Here is a 17,226-nt window from a genome sequence, read left to right as displayed (position 1 = left end):
TGTAGTAACTTATCAAAAAGATTCAAGGTTTGTATTTGATTGGTTTAACTTTGTGGATTTGTTTCAAGAATGTGATGATAATTCTTTTTTTTTTAATTTTGAAGACTCTTAAACAATATGAATTGGCAAAATTAGCTCTCATTGAAGCTGGTTGTTGCAGACCACCATCTGTGTATGTTGGCCAAAGTTCCAAATACAACACCAAATTATTAATAAAAAACAGTCAGAAGGATCATCCAACTCTTCATTTCGTGTTAGTTCTACCAAATCCGGCGAAAATGACGAACATACCCCTGAACTTTAGATTAACTTTACTTGATGTTTTTTACAATTTGAAATCAAACTACAGGCATAAGGGTCAATTTACCATTTTTCAGCACCATTGTCAGAAATCTGTCAAAATGACAAATATACCCTTGATATTCATATTAATTTCACTTGATCTAATTACAATTTGAAAATCAAATTGAAGGGTGTAATGGTCATTTTACAATGCAACTTCCATTTTGGTCAGATTTGGTGAGAATAGATATAATTTCGGAAGTTTGATGAAACCCCCTTGACAGTTCACGAGTCTGAAAAAAACTTTTAAAGCTACATTCTTAATGATTAGGATACAAAGGGTATCCATGTCTTCTACACATGACTGTTTGAATGAAAATTCGTTAATGTTGAGTGTTGACTAGTCAAAATGTTGTATTTATGTATAGGTGTGGCTACCCTGCTGTGAATGCCTCTTACAATGACTTGACCTTCCATCCAATCAGCTCCAGTAAAGACTGCATACTTTACAAGAATCGAAAACCCATCAAGTGCTACAACTGTGATTCCTGGAGTTTTTGACCAAAATGGTGTTTTTGAAAAAAAATATTTACCAAACAGGTGTGGTTTTAAAAATATTTACCAAATAGGTGTAGTTTTAAATTTTTTTATTTTTCTTAAAATTTTAGTTTTCTTAATCATTTTGCTGATTTTTTATCATACATTTTTTATTTTATTTTTTACTTTTTGCTATAAAAAAGGTATTTCTTTTATTTATATACATCAAACAAGAAAAAAAGAATGGTTTGTACACTGCTCAACGGATTAGAAAACAAAAAAATGAGAATGTTTTTTTTCCTAATTTATTATTATTATAGTATCTACATAAGAAATAAAAACCATTTTTTTATTGTTTTGTATTATTTGTTCAGTTTTTTTTTTCTTGTTGCATCTAAACTCTAGATATACAAAAAGAAAAGAATTGTGTATTTTTTGCTAATATATACCAAATCAATTAAAAAAAATTGTTTGCTGGTCTTGTTGGTTTAAATTAAAAAAATTATTGGTACAATGTTTTAAGTACCAAACCAACAAAAAATTTAACAAATACAATACAAAATAAAATATATTTGAAATACCTTGGTTCGATAACCATTATTTGAAAAAAAAATTAAAAGAATAAGACATAAAGTCAAATAAACCAAACAAAATATACGAAAACATATTCAATATCTTTTTGTTTGGTTCATTCAACCCTTTTTTTCTTTTCAGACAGTGGTTATCGAAATAAGCTATTTCGAAGTTATTTATTTTGTAAGAAGCAATTGTGGGTTTTGTAAACATTATACCAACAATTTTTTAATCTAAACCAATAAAGACTTTTTATAAAAACTAACAAACAATTTTTTTTTTTCAATATGAACCGATAAATATCATTTTAAGTAAAAACCATCTGAATAATTAATATACTAATAAACTGGAACATGGGAAAACAATTCTAAAATTAAACAATTGATTTGGTATATATTATTTTTAAATATATACATGTCGTAACAAAAAAATAAGGAAAAAAAAACCATTCACTTTTTTTTGTGTTCTAATCCTTGGAGCAATGTACAAACCATTTTTTTTTTCTTTTTTCTCTTATTAAATGTATATAAACAAAAGAAACACATTTTTTATTGCAAAAAGTAAAAAAGAAAATAAAAAAAAGTATGCTAAAAAACAGCAAAATGATTAAAAAACTGAAATTTTAAGAAAAATAAAAAAAAATTAAAACTACACCTATTTGGTAAATATTTTTTTCAAAAACACCATTTTGATCAAAAACTCGTGATTCCTGCAAGTAAGGTTTTTTTTTTTTTTTTCATTTCCTACGTGTTGGGGTTTAGGGTTTTTAGCTGACAGCTACATTTGTTTTACGTGAAGGCACAACTTATGTCGGTTGTATTTTGGTGAACATAATATTGAGAGAATGCTATTGTGGTAAGTGCTAAGGATAGTTAAGGGAATTTACATATATATCCATAATCAGTTTTCTTGCAAGAACTCCTAAATTGCTTCCACAAATCTAACTACATTGACCCTAATAATCAAAAAACTAATATTAGAGTGAGTTTTGACTCAGGTTGAAGAAACAAATCCTTAAACAATAATGTTTAAGGACTCTTCCATAATGTTTTTACCTACAAGAAACTATCAGATGTGTTGTTGGAAGCAGTATCCAGTGCTCAAGTTTTGTCATTATATCAAGGCCTTGGAACAAAGAACTTACAATCTTTTATAGCATAATTTGTATACTTTGATGGATACAGCTACTTTAAAAGATTGTATCAGATTAAATTCAACTAAAGTCAATTGGAACAAAAGCAAATTTGATTCTTGCAGCTTCTGAAGGTGCTTATACTGCCATCATTACTCAGGTTACAAACTAATCAATCATACATCCCCTTTTTGTCTTTTTCTTTATCCTCGTCATTGGAAAATATCCACATAAGACTTTTCAAGTCAGTGTAACAAACACAGCTTAAGCAACTCCAACATATCTGGAATATATGACAACAAACCTCAGATATGGAATATATGACAACAAACCTACAGTAGTCTTCACATTAGAGAAGAGATCAACCACTAGAAAGGCCAGAGAAATTTGTAAGTTTATGTATATGAAATAGAACACAAACTGGATGTTGTAGTCATTCAATGTAAAGAACTTTAACCCTGCAATGAATTAAAGGGCACTAGCTAAGTAAATTAAAATAATCAAAATAAAAAATGTAATTCAATGTTAATTGAGGAAAATATAACTACATTAAACCAAGAACCAATAGTAAGTCAAAGTTCTTTGGCAAATGTACATGAAAACATCATTATACTTTCTCACTTACATAGAAAATATTTATTAGCTCAAAGTTGTAACTATTTCATCATCATTGTCTAACTTTTAATCAATTTTTCTTCATATAGAGAATGAATAATAATATTCATTTGTCAATTGTTCCTTCTCTCTTAAATTGATCATTCAGCTGTCAATTCCATAAAAGAGAATGGATAATAATGTGTCATTGATATTATTATGAAAGTTTACATATGTGATTGATGTATCAGTTTGTTCAAAAGACGAGAATGCCCTCACCCTCATCCTTAAAAATAATTTGGTCTACTAGCATGGTATTGATCTGATTGACAATAATTTGGTGTTAATAGGATGAGAGGGAGGAAGTAACTCAGGCATGGTATATGGATGATAGCAATGAAGACCAAAGGCTACCCTATCATAGGGACCCAAAGGAATTTGTGTCTCTAGACAAACTTGCAGGTAAAAAGGAAAAAAAATCTATCTATCTATGTATATATATATATATATATATATATATATATATATATATATATATTGTATATATATTCTTCAAGTGTAGAATCATAAATAAATTAGCTTGTGAATGACACAGAAATTGGGATACTTAGTTGGCGTTTGGATGCTGATAACTATGAAACTGATGAAGCATTGAAGAAAATCCGTGAATTATGTGGATACTCATATGGGTTTTGTGTTAAATTAATTCATCTTTCTTAAATCTTACACAATAAATGTTAATTTCCATTTCTTAGAGATGAACTTTGTGATTCTTGTGTTTGCAGGAGCTCATCTCCATGATCTTATTCACCGTTGCTATTGGCTTAATGTTAATAAAACCCCCACCCATAATTTTCATCATATCAAAATCATTAATTATTAAGATAACTTTATTTTTTTAACTTTAATAAAACCAATATTTATTATATGTATAATTATGGTTTTAAAATTCAATTATATAAATTATAAAAAAATCAAATTATTTAAATTATTTATTTCATCTTTAATTTTGTTCGGTGCTTAGATTGCAAAGGGAAGGGCTAGAACTGAAGTTTCATGCTTTTAAACAACAAATCAACCAAGTCAAAACTAGTGGTTCATACATGAAAAGGTTTGATAACCATAACTCCTCAAAGTAATATACTGCGTTTTTGTTGACACATGACTCTTTTTTCTATAGAGATTTGAATGAAAAAGAGAAAAGTCTTCAAGAGTCCCTTCAACGGATTGAACTTCTTAAAAAAGAGATTGCAAACAAGGATTGAACTTCATGATGTGTTGCGTGATTTACTGGGCATAAAGATGCATATGACAACTTATTGGGTAAAAAACTATTATAAATTTTGTTTTTTTTTGGTATTGATTCCAATGTGTTTTCTAAAGTTTGTAGGTTGATTTTTTTTAATCTTCAATAATCAATCTTGTGGTTTAATGTGTTTGTTTTAATGGCAGTCGTTGATTGAAGGCAACCAAATTGAGGAAATATATAATATGGAGGATTTTTGTGGACATGATGTCTGAAACAAGAAAGTTCCCCTTAATAGCAATGTAGTATTAGGTTATATAGTTAAAGAAAACCTCTTAATAACAATGTACAATCAGATGCCTTAATACCATGTATTACAATTTTTAGACATAATGTTATTGGATGAAATTGATTGTTTTGGTATATATTTGTTTTCATATTTTTGTATTATGCGTAAATGAGTATCATAAAGAGGCATCGTAAATCGCTGCTGAAGTTTATGACACACAAATGTGTGCCATCTTCATTTATGACAACGGCTTTAATGACACACAATGTGTGTCATAAATGCGCGTCGTAAGGTTACGACACGCAAATGTGTGTCGTCTTCCTTTATGACAAGGCCTTCCTTGATACGCATTGTGTGTCGTAAATGAGCGTCGTAAATGCGCGTCGTTTATAGACGACGCACAAAAGTGTGTCGCCTCTCGTTATGACAGGGCCTTCCTTGACACGCATTTGCGCGTCGTCTGAGCGTTTTACGACACACATTGCGCGTCGTAAAATGCAATTTTTCTAGTAGTGGTTACTATGACATGATTGTATGATAGACTGGTAGGTCTTGCTTGTTATTTATATGATTGCATGCTTGTTGGCTGAAAATAGGTTGTGCCCTAAAACTGGTCGTAGGCTGAAACAGGTAATGGACTGAAACAGGTTGAAGCTTAAATAGATTGTTAATGCTATGATTAGTTATCTGTAATGTGTTTGATACTTTGGGAACCCATTAGGCTTTGGATTACAGTTGTGAATTAAACATTTTTGGTACTTCGTTTGATCGTGGTAATGCAATGGCGAGCACTATACACACTCCTTGGTAGCTTTCATGTTTAGTGATTTCACGTTTATTATGTTCCACTCCGATTTTGAGATTTGAATTATTGAACAAATGATTTTTTTGGATATTATGTTTAATGAAATTAGGTTATCCTATCTTCTTAAAAAATTAAAAAACAATTGTGAAATCCAGGACATGACGCTCTACTATTGTATCTAGAGATAATTACATAAATGGTCATTGTAGTTTCTCAAATTTATATGTTTCGTCCCTAACATTTTTTCATTACACGAATGGTCCCTATTGTTTTCTTTTTACGTATAAAATGACTTTAAACCCTTTTTTAATGTATTTTATATATTTTTCTTAAACTAACTTTAATTTAAAACAAATAAATAAACTACCACCCACTTCTCTCAGCATCTTTCTCATTTTCTTTCCATACCACCGTCAACCCTCCTTGCACCACTCTTCCCTATTGGCTATCTAAGTATCATCCACTTTATCCATTGAGATTTCTCTATCCTTCAATTTTTCTCTCCCGATGCCCTTCTCTATCTTCCGGTTTCTTTAATGTGATCCGATTTTGAAGAAGTGCTTTCTTCATATATGTACATGGTCAAAAACATGCAACATGCAACAGAGCTAGTACAAAATCGTAGGGACTGGGTATACAATAAATTGAAACCATAAGGATAATCACTGTCAAGAAATAAAAGGTTAAAGACTTAAATAGTAGTGACATTTTACAAAACACATGGTCCATTTATGTAATTTTGTCTTCATAAAATAAATAAATACATCAAAAAAAACTAAAAAAAACATTTATATTATTTAGGATAAATACATTCCAAACAAAACATGAAAACAAGATTATAAAAGAATGTATTTTTAATCCTTCCAAATCTAAAACATATACAAAATCCCATAAAGCAATTCATAAATCCAAACGCGTACAATTATATATATATATATATATATATATATATATATATATATATATATATATATATGGGATAGGGAATATACATTACAGCCCCACCTAAATTTAGGTACTAAACCTCTAAAATATGTCGTCTCCAATAACATTTCTTCCCTCCAATATCATTTTACCGTCCTTGTTTTATTTCCTCTATTATCGTTTATTACTTCACCCTAGTGAACAGTATCGTTTTCCATCGTCACGAAGGTCGAAGATAATCAATTTCTTGCTTCCTTACCAAAACAATTATGTACATCATGAATCTACATCTTCAAGTGTTAATTGTGAATCCCCTAATCACAATCTTTATATAGTAAAACAACGAATTTTCATGAGGTTTAGTACCTAAACTTAGGTGGGGCTGTAATGTATATTCACATTTCCCAAATATATATATATATATATATATATATATATATATATATATATATATATATATATATACACACACACACACATGTGAGACGGCCTAATTTTTTGAGACCGTGAGACGCAATCCTAGTCACTCATTTAGTAGATAAAACAAAAACATTTTTAAAATGCAAAATAATTGAAATTTTTCGAATTTTTTTTCAATATTATTCTCGAAATATATACTTTCCAAAAAAAATAAAAAAAATACCAAAAAAAATTTTAAAAAAATAAAAAAAATTCATTTTTACATATTCTAGTAATATTCTATTAGAATATTTCACGTATTTTTCAAAAAAAAATGGGATTTTTTTATATTTATTTTTTTAGTTAATTCAAGTTTCGAAAATAATATTTAAAAAAAGAATTTTTGGATTTTTCCATTTATTTTGCATTTTAAAATTATTTTTTAAAATATGTACAGTGTAATATTCTATTAGAATATTTCATGTATTTTTAAAAAAAAAAAAAACGGGATTTTATTTATTTATTTTTAGTTAATTCAAGTTCCAAAAATAATATTTAAAAAAAGAATTTTTGGATTTTTCCTTTTAGTTTGCATTTTAAAATTATTTTTTAAAATATGTACAATGTTATATTGTATTAGAATATGTCACGTATTTTTCAAAAAAAGGGGATTTTTTTTGTTTTTTTTATTTTTTTAGTTCATTCAAATTCCGAAAATAATATTTGAAAAAAGAATTTTTGGATTTTTCCATTTATTTTGCATTTTAAAATTATTTTTAGATTTGGTCTCACGGTCTCACAAAATTAAAATTGTCTCAATATATATATATATATATATATATATATATATATATATATATATATATATATATATATATATATATATATATATATATTAAAAATGTCTAAGGTTTAGGAATAGTGAACTCATGTTATTCTGGCAGGAATGGTCCTTTGTCTGTGAAGTTGTTTACAATTGTTTTGTTGCATACAAGTGTTATTTTCACTTTACTTCACTGTTTTTTTCCTAATCAGGTTTGGATTTCGATACCTTTTCACCTTTTCCCACCCTCCACTATTTCCAATTAGATACAGGCAACAGAGGATCCACCATCGCCTCAATATGTCTTCAGCGCTTTTCTCCTTCTTTCTATCGATTACCATTGTTTCAACACCACGAACGAACAGCTCCAATCACGCCATTAGTACCGCTTTGTAAATATTAAAAAAGTTAAGAGTTAGGAATAGTAAATTTGTGTTTTTTTATCTATTTTGTCCCTCATTCTTTAGCAATGTTGACACTTTTGGTCCTTGCAAACAAAATTTTTATATTTTTTAGGAACCTTTTAATATTCAAAATTTGGCAACAAAACTTTAAGTGACAACTTTGGTCCATTTTCTAAAAACTCGTTAAATTCAACCCTTTTAATTTTTTAGCCATTTTGACACTTTTAGTTATCGCAGTCAAAACTTTTACATTTTTCATAAAAAAACACAAAAAACGGTCCGGGACAAATCTCAGGTTTTTCACGGTTACACTTTCTACGTCTGTCATTTTCTTCTTTTGGTATACTTATTTTATATTGGTCCTCTTTTATTTTTTTCTACACTCATCAAAGTCAACTAAAACAATCAGCAACCCATATTAATCCATAAACAAAAATACACTAAAATCAGAACCGGCCAACATATCTCGTTATAATTAGTTTAATGTAGGGATTGACGGTTTTACTTTTCCGCAAGACTACTTCTTCTTCTTCTTTAGTTCTTATTTATTTATTTCTATTTAAGCAAATGGGTCGTTGCTATTGACTTTTATTTCTGGACCTTTCTATATAACGACGATCAATCTTTGAATAAAGCATGAAGTATTCAGTGCAACAGCTATTCCTTTCTTCCCTGATTCTGTTTTACTCAAACAGATTTCGCTACCATTTCTTGCCGTCTACCTTCCTTCGTCGTTGACACTCGCTGTTTACAGGCCGGCTCACCTCCGCTCGCGCTGTACTTTTCACCTATCAATCATAAATCAGATAATAATCATTGGGTTGTTCATTAATAACAGGTGATTTTGATTTCAATTATTTCAATTACTTTTGTTGATTTCTGTATACCAGTTAGGGTTGTACAGAGTCCAACATCTACTTCCTTAATTCCTCTCTATTTTCCAATTCACAAATACAATTTTCTACATATGAGTATTTTTGAATCTTAACAGTTAGCTAAACACCCGTAGAGTTTTAAACTTTTAATATGCTATATTAAGAACTTTTATTGTTATATTCTATGAATCAGACTTTGTAATCAAAATCTTTGAAGAGGTGTGACTCTAGTTTAATATTTATATCATTTGGATAGATAAATTCAAATTTGAAAAGATTGTTCTTGCCAATATTACGGACCTATAAACAACCATGTATCTTTCTTGGGTTTGGATCTTTTAATTGTTTGTTCATATTTAGTGAAATTTGGGGATTGCCAATACGTTTTTGCAATTCCTTTCTTAGGATGTAATAGTGGATCCTGCAGTTGTTTGTAGAATGGTATTTGGTGTTGATTTGTTTGAGGATTGTTTAACTAAACTTTAGATGGAATTTGTTTAGACAATATTAGGGATATCTGTAGTGGGTTAATCAGATCAAAGTAAAGGTTCTGTAGGTTAATTAAATGTATTGGTTATTTCTGAAGCATACTGATTCACATGGAAACGTCTGGAGGTGCATATGGTTTTTTTTTTTTTTTTTTTAATTTTTTTTTTGTAGAAACAATTGACAAAAGTGTGGGATTCAATAGCTAATTGAGATACACAAAGTCACGGGAAGAGTGAAGTGTCGTCAACCCATAACTCATAATGGTTGTTCTGTCAGAACTTTCTGAAGGGTCTTCATCTTCTTCAACTCATGGTCATAGATATGACATATTTTTAAGTTTCAGAGGTGTTGACACTCGTCATGGTTTCACTAATCACCTTTATAATACCCTCATGCATGCCAATATCACTACCTTCTTGGATGATGAAGAGATTGAAACCGGGGAAGATCTGAAACCAGAATTGGAGAGTGCGATTAAGTCATCTAGGGCTTCTGTTATTGTGTTGTCCAAAAATTATGCCACTTCCACCTGGTGTCTTGATGAACTGGTGTTGATCCTTGAGCAACGTATGAAATCCAATCATGTTGTAATACCCATCTTTTATCATGTGGAGCCCACCCATGTCAGGAAGCAAACAAGTAGCTTTGGAGATGCAATGGAGAAACATAGGCAGAGGATGGAGGCAGAGACAGATGCAAATAAAAGAAGTAAATTGGCTCAAAAGATAGAAAAATGGAATAAAGCACTTACAGAAGTTGCTGATTTAAAAGGGAAGGATGTTAAGGATAGGTAACCACTTTCTTACCCATATTTACATACTCGTTTAAGATTGTTTAATTAGTACATTCAAATTCAGCATAATCTTCTACTTATGCATTTCAATACCCCTCTTCATATTTATAAAATAAGCATACTTTTGATGCATTTAAATTTGGACAAAGATATGCTTGAAATTGAATCTAATTTTTGCAATTATGTGATCTCACAAATTAATTCATATTGGCCAGTTAAACCATCATGCTAACTTGAACACATTTGCTACGCATTTTTTTTTAATCTTATCACAAATTAGTTTATTTAGATAAATTATTTCAATGATTTTATATGCTTTTAATTAATAAACCAAATTTTGAACAGTCGTAATACATGAACAAATTTTTATATCATTCTACCTTCAAACTATATCATCTTTTATTATGATATTCTAATGCTTTTACTTTGTAAGTATTAAAGGTTAACTTATCACCATTCACAAAAAATTTGTTCATATTCATGCAAAACTATCGAGATTTATATAACCTTCCACATGGTTAGAAGTGCAAATACAATAATAGTTATGATACAAAAAAAATTAATTATATAATAGCTTGTTATGATATAATGCTGATTTGGATCATTGAAAAAATTAAATCTCCAGTATGCCAGGCTGGAGGTGGAGTTTTCTAAATTATATGTTCTTGTTCTTACTAAAATTAAATTCCAGGCTAGAGGTGGAGTTTATTGATGAAATTGTCAAAAACATCTTCCGTAGATTACACATATCCTCAAGGTTTCCACTACCACAACTTATTGGGATGGAAGATTCCATTAACTTTGTCACTTCATGGTTGAAAGATGCATCATCACATACGATAGATATACTCACTATTCTGGGTATGGGTGGGATCGGGAAGACATCTTTAGCCAAATATGTCTATGCGTTACATTCTCATGAATTTGACACAAGCAGCTTCGTTGAAGATATCAATAGGAAATGTGATGAGAAATCAAATGGGATGCTTGATGTACAAAAACAACTCTATAATGACATTTCAAAACCAAGTTCACTTCAAGTGCTTGATGGTTCTATATACACCTCAATGATAGAGAATGCAGTAGCCCGTAAAAAGGTGTTTCTAGTTCTTGATGATATTGGTAGTATCGATCAGCTAGATAAGTTACTTGGAAGCAAAGGTTTTCACCCAGGAAGCAAAATTTTAATAACAACAAAGGACGCATGGTTGACACAGAGTAGTTCACCATTCAAAACGAACATTAAACCCAAGTATGCAGAGCACAAGGTTAAAGGCTTATCTACAATTGACTCACAAAAGCTTTTGTGTTTTCATGCATTCATGTCCAACGATCCCAAGGCAGGTTATGAAGACGTGTCACGAAAGCTAGTGAAGTATTGTGAAGGACATCCAATGGCGCTTAAAATTCTAGGTAGGTCTCTACATAATCGAGATGTAACTTATTGGGATGGGTACATAGACCGACTAAAGAAAGAAAATTATTCCCCTATAAATACAGTCTTGAGAATGAGTTTTGACTCTTTGCCGTCAGAAAATGACAAGGAGTTGTTTAAGCATATTGCTTGTATCTTTGTTGGAATGGATAGATATGTTACTGTAACAATATTAGAGGCATGTGATGTAGAGACAAGATCAGGGATCACGAATCTTATTGACAGAGGTCTTCTTAGTATCAGATGGAATAAAGAATTGACGATGCATCAATTGGTTCAAGAGATGGGAAGATTTGTGGTACGTGAAGAATCACTTTACAATCCATGGGAACGTAGTCGAATATGGGGTCATGAGTCATTCAGAGCGCTGAAACAAAAAAAGGTAACATGCTTGTTTAAAGCATTTTGTATATCTATATACATGTTTAACATTTTAAAATAATTTTGTATCCCTTTCTTCTTAGAAAATGGAAAATGCTCTAGGCCTCACCCTTGACATGGGAATGCTTGAGAAAGAGAAGTTACATGGATCACTTGAGTTGAAAACAGACGCATTGAGTAAGATGGATAGGTTAATGCTTCTACAACTCAATTATGTTCAAATAACAGGCTCTTACAAGAATTTTCCAGAAGAATTAAGATGGTTGTGTATGCATGGGTTTCCTTTGAAGTCTATACCTTTAGACTTACCGGTGGAGAATCTGGTTGCTCTTGACATGTCATATAGCAATATTGAATCATTTGGGATTTTTTATAGCTATCCGCAACGACTCCATAAGAGGCTAAAGGTAACTTATCTCTATGTATTACTAGATCTTCTATGTCGAGTTGATAAAATTCATTAATACTGTAACTTTTTTTTTTTCAGCAATTGATTGGATCGTGCTCAAAAGACAAAAGGTTGCTTGGATCATTGAAGATTCTTAATTTAAGTTTTTGTGAACAGATTCGTAGTCTTGGTGGCTTTGACCACCTCCCTAAACTTGAGAGGTTGATACTTAAAGGTTGCATTGGTTTGCTTGAGATTTGTGAATCAATTGAGCAATGTCATGAACTTGTCCACATTGATCTAAGCTACTGCAAGAAGCTTGAAAAACTTCCAAGAAGCTTAGGCATGTTAAAGAAAGTTAGAACACTATTGCTAAATGGTTGTTTTTTCGGTGAATCTCAAATCAAGATTAGAGACATGGATTCATTGGAAATGCTCAAGGCGAACCACATTGGCATAAGTTCCATAACCTCTTCATCCACCTTTTTCAAGGCTATACCACGTGATCCTAAGCTATTTTCAATTTTTTTACCGAGATCTTTGGTATGCTTGTCACTTGCAAATAATAATTTGTCCACCGAATCGTTTACCATTGACTTCAGTTCCCTATACTTATTAAAGCTTTTGGTTTTGGATGGTAATCCTATAGTTTCCTTACCCGATTGTGTGAGAAGCCTTCCTAGGCTTGAGACACTTAGTATGGTAAATTGTACAATGCTGGCATCACTTGAGTATCCTCCACATACACTAAAATATTTGAACCTCAATCATAATTCTGATTATAAGACTTTGCTACGAAAAGTTGTATTCGATCCACAAATGTCTCCACTCGAGTTCTTCATGAACTGGAAGATACCTTCGTCATTTGAATTTGAAGGTGTTATTAAAATTCAACCAATGGCAGGTGTATAGGAAAAGGTATTACATTGTTTAGGCTGGACTAACCTAGACTTCATTAAAGAAAGGCACGTGACAACTTCTGTTAGTTATAGCGAACTAGAGGAATCCGACATCCAGGTTTAGTCTAGTTAACCATATGTCTTTGTGTGAATATGTATGTATATATAATTAATGAAGGTGGTTGTATTTGGCAGATGTATTATGAATTTGGAATATTCAGCACAATTTATGAAGGCGAAGAGATGCCGAATTGGATTTCAGATAGAAGCATGGGGCCATCAATATCATTTACCATCCCATCATCTCTAAACAGGCTCAAAGGATTGAATTTTTGTTTTGTGCTGACACCCCATCATCAACATCGTATCCATGAGGTTCCAGTGATGAAAATTAGTAATATAACAAAGAACCTCACCTGGATATACCAACATTACATTGAGATAGTCAATATGGGTAGAAAGTGTTTGATGTTGTTAAGCCATTGGATGTTTGGTATGAATGAAATGGATGCTGGTGACCACGTTACTATTACTGTGAGGTTAACACAAAGTGATGCAGTTACTAAGGAGTGTGGGGTGAGTTTTGTGTATGATGATGGAAAAGAAGAAGAAGAAGAAGAAGATGTGTTGGGTTACTACAAGTCATGGAATCACATCATTGGTGGAGATCTTACGGCATTTCAGTTAACAACCGGGGAATACTTCCTAAGCAAACATCGATTTCTGTCGCCTAATATTGATATACCTTTTCCAAGCTATATTTATCTGTGTGGAGAAGGAGCATGCTTGAAAGGTAGATGTCATTCTTATGTTAATACCTTTTATAATCTTTTAATTCATATTTTTAATTTTCTGCAATCATGTCAGATCTTTAATCTATTTCTTTTAATTAGATGTGTTATTCTACTTCAAAGCTTTGTCCCAAAGAAAATCTGGTGTACTCGAGGATGTCCCTTAAGGTACTTTAATCCCATAAACCATTTTCTCATAACATATATATAAACAAATTATTATTTGCAAGTGACAAGCATACTAAAGCGCGTCGAATTTCATATACGGATGAGCAACAGGTTAAATCTCAACATCATTATCTATATAATTATCTATATATTTTAAATTTTATGTTGATATCTATAAAAGGAATTAAGGTGAAAATGTTTTTCGGTCCGGTCCGGGTTAAATCTCGAATTCGGGGTACGGTCCGGTCCAAACCCGCAACCCGATTACTGGTAAAAACAAAACCCGAAAACCGGCCTACTAATATGAATATCCGGTCCGGTCCAACGGATCATATGCTCATCCCTAGACTTACATCACCCTTCCTCATTTCTACAGCTTAGCGATTCTAATTTCTATGCAGTCTTCTCTCAGGTTTGTTTTATGTTTTCTAATGTAATGACAATGAAGATGCTTTTGCTTTTGCTTTTGGTTTTGGTGTTTTTTTGTCCCTGAGAGTTGGTTGGAACTTCAAAACATGCATGTTAGAAATTTATACAATACCAAGTTGGATGTATTTTATGTATACATATTTGTCTTGCTAGCCAAAACACAAGCCTTTTGCACAACATTGATCAACGGACACATATTTTTGTGTTAACAAATTGATCTTATGTTCAACATTAACTAAGCTATAGATGGATTTGAAATAATGTTTGTTCTTGGTCAAGTTTTATTGGGCTATTTGTGTTGGCTGTGTTAACGGCGCACCCCTATTCTTATTACATTCCTCTCCTTTCATATGATATAAATTGACCCATCTACCCTCCTCTCTATCAGATCTGTGTTTCGACAAGGTGGCACTGATTATGTGAATGAGATTTCGTTCACTCCATGGAACTCTCAACAAACTACACTCAAAATTCTTTTGCTCCGGTAACAAGGTCTGAATCGGCTCTGTTTAGTTGATTGGGATTGATTTGTTTGAGTCGTTAATGGATGTAAAAAATCAGGTTTGAATGAGTTGTATATGTGCAAGAGAGATGTTAGTTTTTTAATGGGTAGTTTGATTGATTTTCGTGTTAATAAGAATAGTTTAGTGGGACACTACCGATAAACCTTCGGGTGCTGTTGAATGAGGACGACGTTTTTGTAGTTTTGTTTTGTTTTTCTTGTATAACACAATGACGACATGGGCTGAAACTAAAATACGTATAATCTAGGCTGAAATTCGTATATTCTTTTAGCCCAATTCTGTTTTTCATGTTTATCACTTTTTTGGCGCCTCATTGGCCATAACCCAACGATTCATCACTCATGTTAATTGCAAATTTGTTTTACTTACGTGACTAAATAACCAATAACATAATAAGTAATTGAAAATCAACGAGTGATAAGTTGAGTAGGTTGTTAATTTTGCAAAATTATCATTGATCGGATTTCTTTTAAATGATGGTTAATTTGGATAACCTTTTTGGGAATTATAATTTTTATAACTCATTTGTGATCAAGAATTAATATGGATTAATAAAGCTAGGAGTAATTCGGCTAATAATAGTATCGTAGTAAATTCAAATTTTATACACAAATGTTAAGGGGCCATTAGTTTTTTCTACTTGTATCCTGTCTGAATAGATGGCCCAGACGAAAATTACTTGAACTGGATATAAGTTTAAATAAATCATTATTTTGTGTTAACATGTGTGTTACAACTCGACAGACATACGCAAAGGAAATTCGTTTTGTGGCAGAGCTTTTGTATTGGGTGTGTATGGTTAGCATTGTCATTGTAGCAAGGACTTTGGAGGGGATCCTTTTGACTACCATTTGGATGCTTTAGAATTACCGTAATAATGTCGTGTTCCAATTGTCTAAATTGAAGAGAAGTAGTATTTTTGAAAAGATTTTTATTCATTCTATTTGATTGGTCTTCTAATAAAAATGTTAAACATGCCGGTAATTAGACCATGTGGTTACAAAACCCTTTGACCTGTAATGCTTCTTATTTTATTTTTTTCCATTCTAGCTCCTTGCTAGTTGTTTTCAATAAAATTAAGAGTAAATTACACGAATGGTTTGGGGTAATTTGTGTGTTTGGCCCTTATGGTTTGGGGTAATTTGTGTGTTTGAACCCTAACTTATTTTTTTAACTCAGAAGGTCCCTACTGTTTGCTTTTGTTACACGTTTGGTCCCCACTATTTGTTTTTGTTATACGTTTGGTCCTGTTTTACCTAAAATGACTATTATTTAAATAGGGAAAATGATGAGGTAGGTAAGGTAAGGTGAGGGGGTGTGTTTATTTAAACAAAAATTAAAAATCAATGACAAAATAGTCTTTTTAGGTAAGACAGGGACCAAATACGTAACAAAAACAAATAATAGAGATCTTCCGAGTTAGAAACCAAATGCACAAACTACCCTAAACCATAGGGACTATTCGTGTAATTTACTGTATGGCATATAATCTTTAAGCCTTAAGCCTTAAGCCCTAAGACATACATTAAAATTTTGAAAATTCTGAGAGCATGCATAAGACTTAGGGAAATCTTTTTGATGTTTTTGAAACCTAAAATATTTGACTAGGATAATATTTATCTTATTTTTCTAAATTTTCAAAATATTTCAACTTTTTTATACCTTACTTAGTGGCTGTTTGGCAGGATCTGAATTTTTAAGATGTCTGAATTGCTAAGAGGATCTGAATTTTTAAGATCTGAATTTGTATCATGTTGTTTGGTTGGAACCTCTGAATTGTTGTCTGAATTATAAAAATGACCATTTTACCCTTTTGTATTATTTTTTTTGAAAAAATGATTTTGTTTAGAATATAACTGGACCAACTTCTTGGATATATATATATATATATATATATATATATATATATATATATATATATATATATATATATATATATAAACACCATACAAAATCCAAATTAAACAAAAATCAAAATCAAACATAAATATTTGACAAATCTAATCCAATTAGCAATTAAAGTTGCTTTGTTTTGGAAGACATTGT

At 31.1% G+C, this 17,226-nt stretch overlaps 1 protein-coding gene and 1 long non-coding RNA gene across 3 annotated transcripts; both read left to right on the top strand.

Moving 5' to 3' along the window:
• The first annotated feature begins 2,083 nt into the window (after window positions 1-2,083).
• LOC145071794 (uncharacterized) lies at window positions 2,084-4,719 on the top strand. Of its 2 annotated transcripts, none has more exons than XR_013690792.1 (5): window positions 2,084-2,684; window positions 3,469-3,580; window positions 4,143-4,229; window positions 4,299-4,441; window positions 4,571-4,719. It is a non-coding gene; the product is annotated as an uncharacterized LOC145071794 (long non-coding RNA). The 2 variants fall into 2 exon arrangements; XR_013690791.1 differs by having other exon boundaries at window positions 2,084-2,913.
• A 3,894-nt stretch (window positions 4,720-8,613) lies between these two features.
• On the top strand, window positions 8,614-15,443 carry LOC145100538 (disease resistance protein RUN1-like). Its single transcript, XM_079037779.1, has 7 exons — window positions 8,614-10,162; window positions 10,857-11,982; window positions 12,065-12,388; window positions 12,469-13,386; window positions 13,464-14,061; window positions 14,162-14,227; window positions 15,045-15,443. The coding sequence occupies exons 1-4, from the start codon at window positions 9,633-9,635 to the stop codon at window positions 13,279-13,281; spliced, it is 2,793 nt and encodes a 930-aa protein (XP_078893905.1). The 5' UTR covers window positions 8,614-9,632; the 3' UTR covers window positions 13,282-13,386; window positions 13,464-14,061; window positions 14,162-14,227; window positions 15,045-15,443.
• Window positions 15,444-17,226: the final 1,783 nt, after the last annotated feature.

Source organism: Lactuca serriola, chromosome 1, assembly GCF_051521515.1.
Source record: "Lactuca serriola cultivar US96UC23 chromosome 1, Lser_US96UC23_V15, whole genome shotgun sequence".
In the NCBI taxonomy this organism is placed as follows: domain Eukaryota; kingdom Viridiplantae; phylum Streptophyta; class Magnoliopsida; order Asterales; family Asteraceae; genus Lactuca; species Lactuca serriola.
The sequence above is the reverse complement of the archived record's forward strand: the minus strand, read 5'-3'. Positions and strand labels throughout refer to the sequence as shown.

Excerpts from the sequence above, each read along its gene's own strand:
- LOC145100538 (XM_079037779.1), top strand. The coding sequence starts at position 9,633 with ATGGTTGTTCTGTCAGAACTTTCTGAAGGGTCTTCATCTTCTTCAACT. Across the intron at positions 11,983-12,064 it reads GAGCGCTGAAACAAAAAAAG|AAAATGGAAAATGCTCTAGG; the intron begins GTAACATGCTTG and ends CTTTCTTCTTAG. Across the intron at positions 12,389-12,468 it reads GACTCCATAAGAGGCTAAAG|CAATTGATTGGATCGTGCTC; the intron begins GTAACTTATCTC and ends TTTTTTTTTCAG.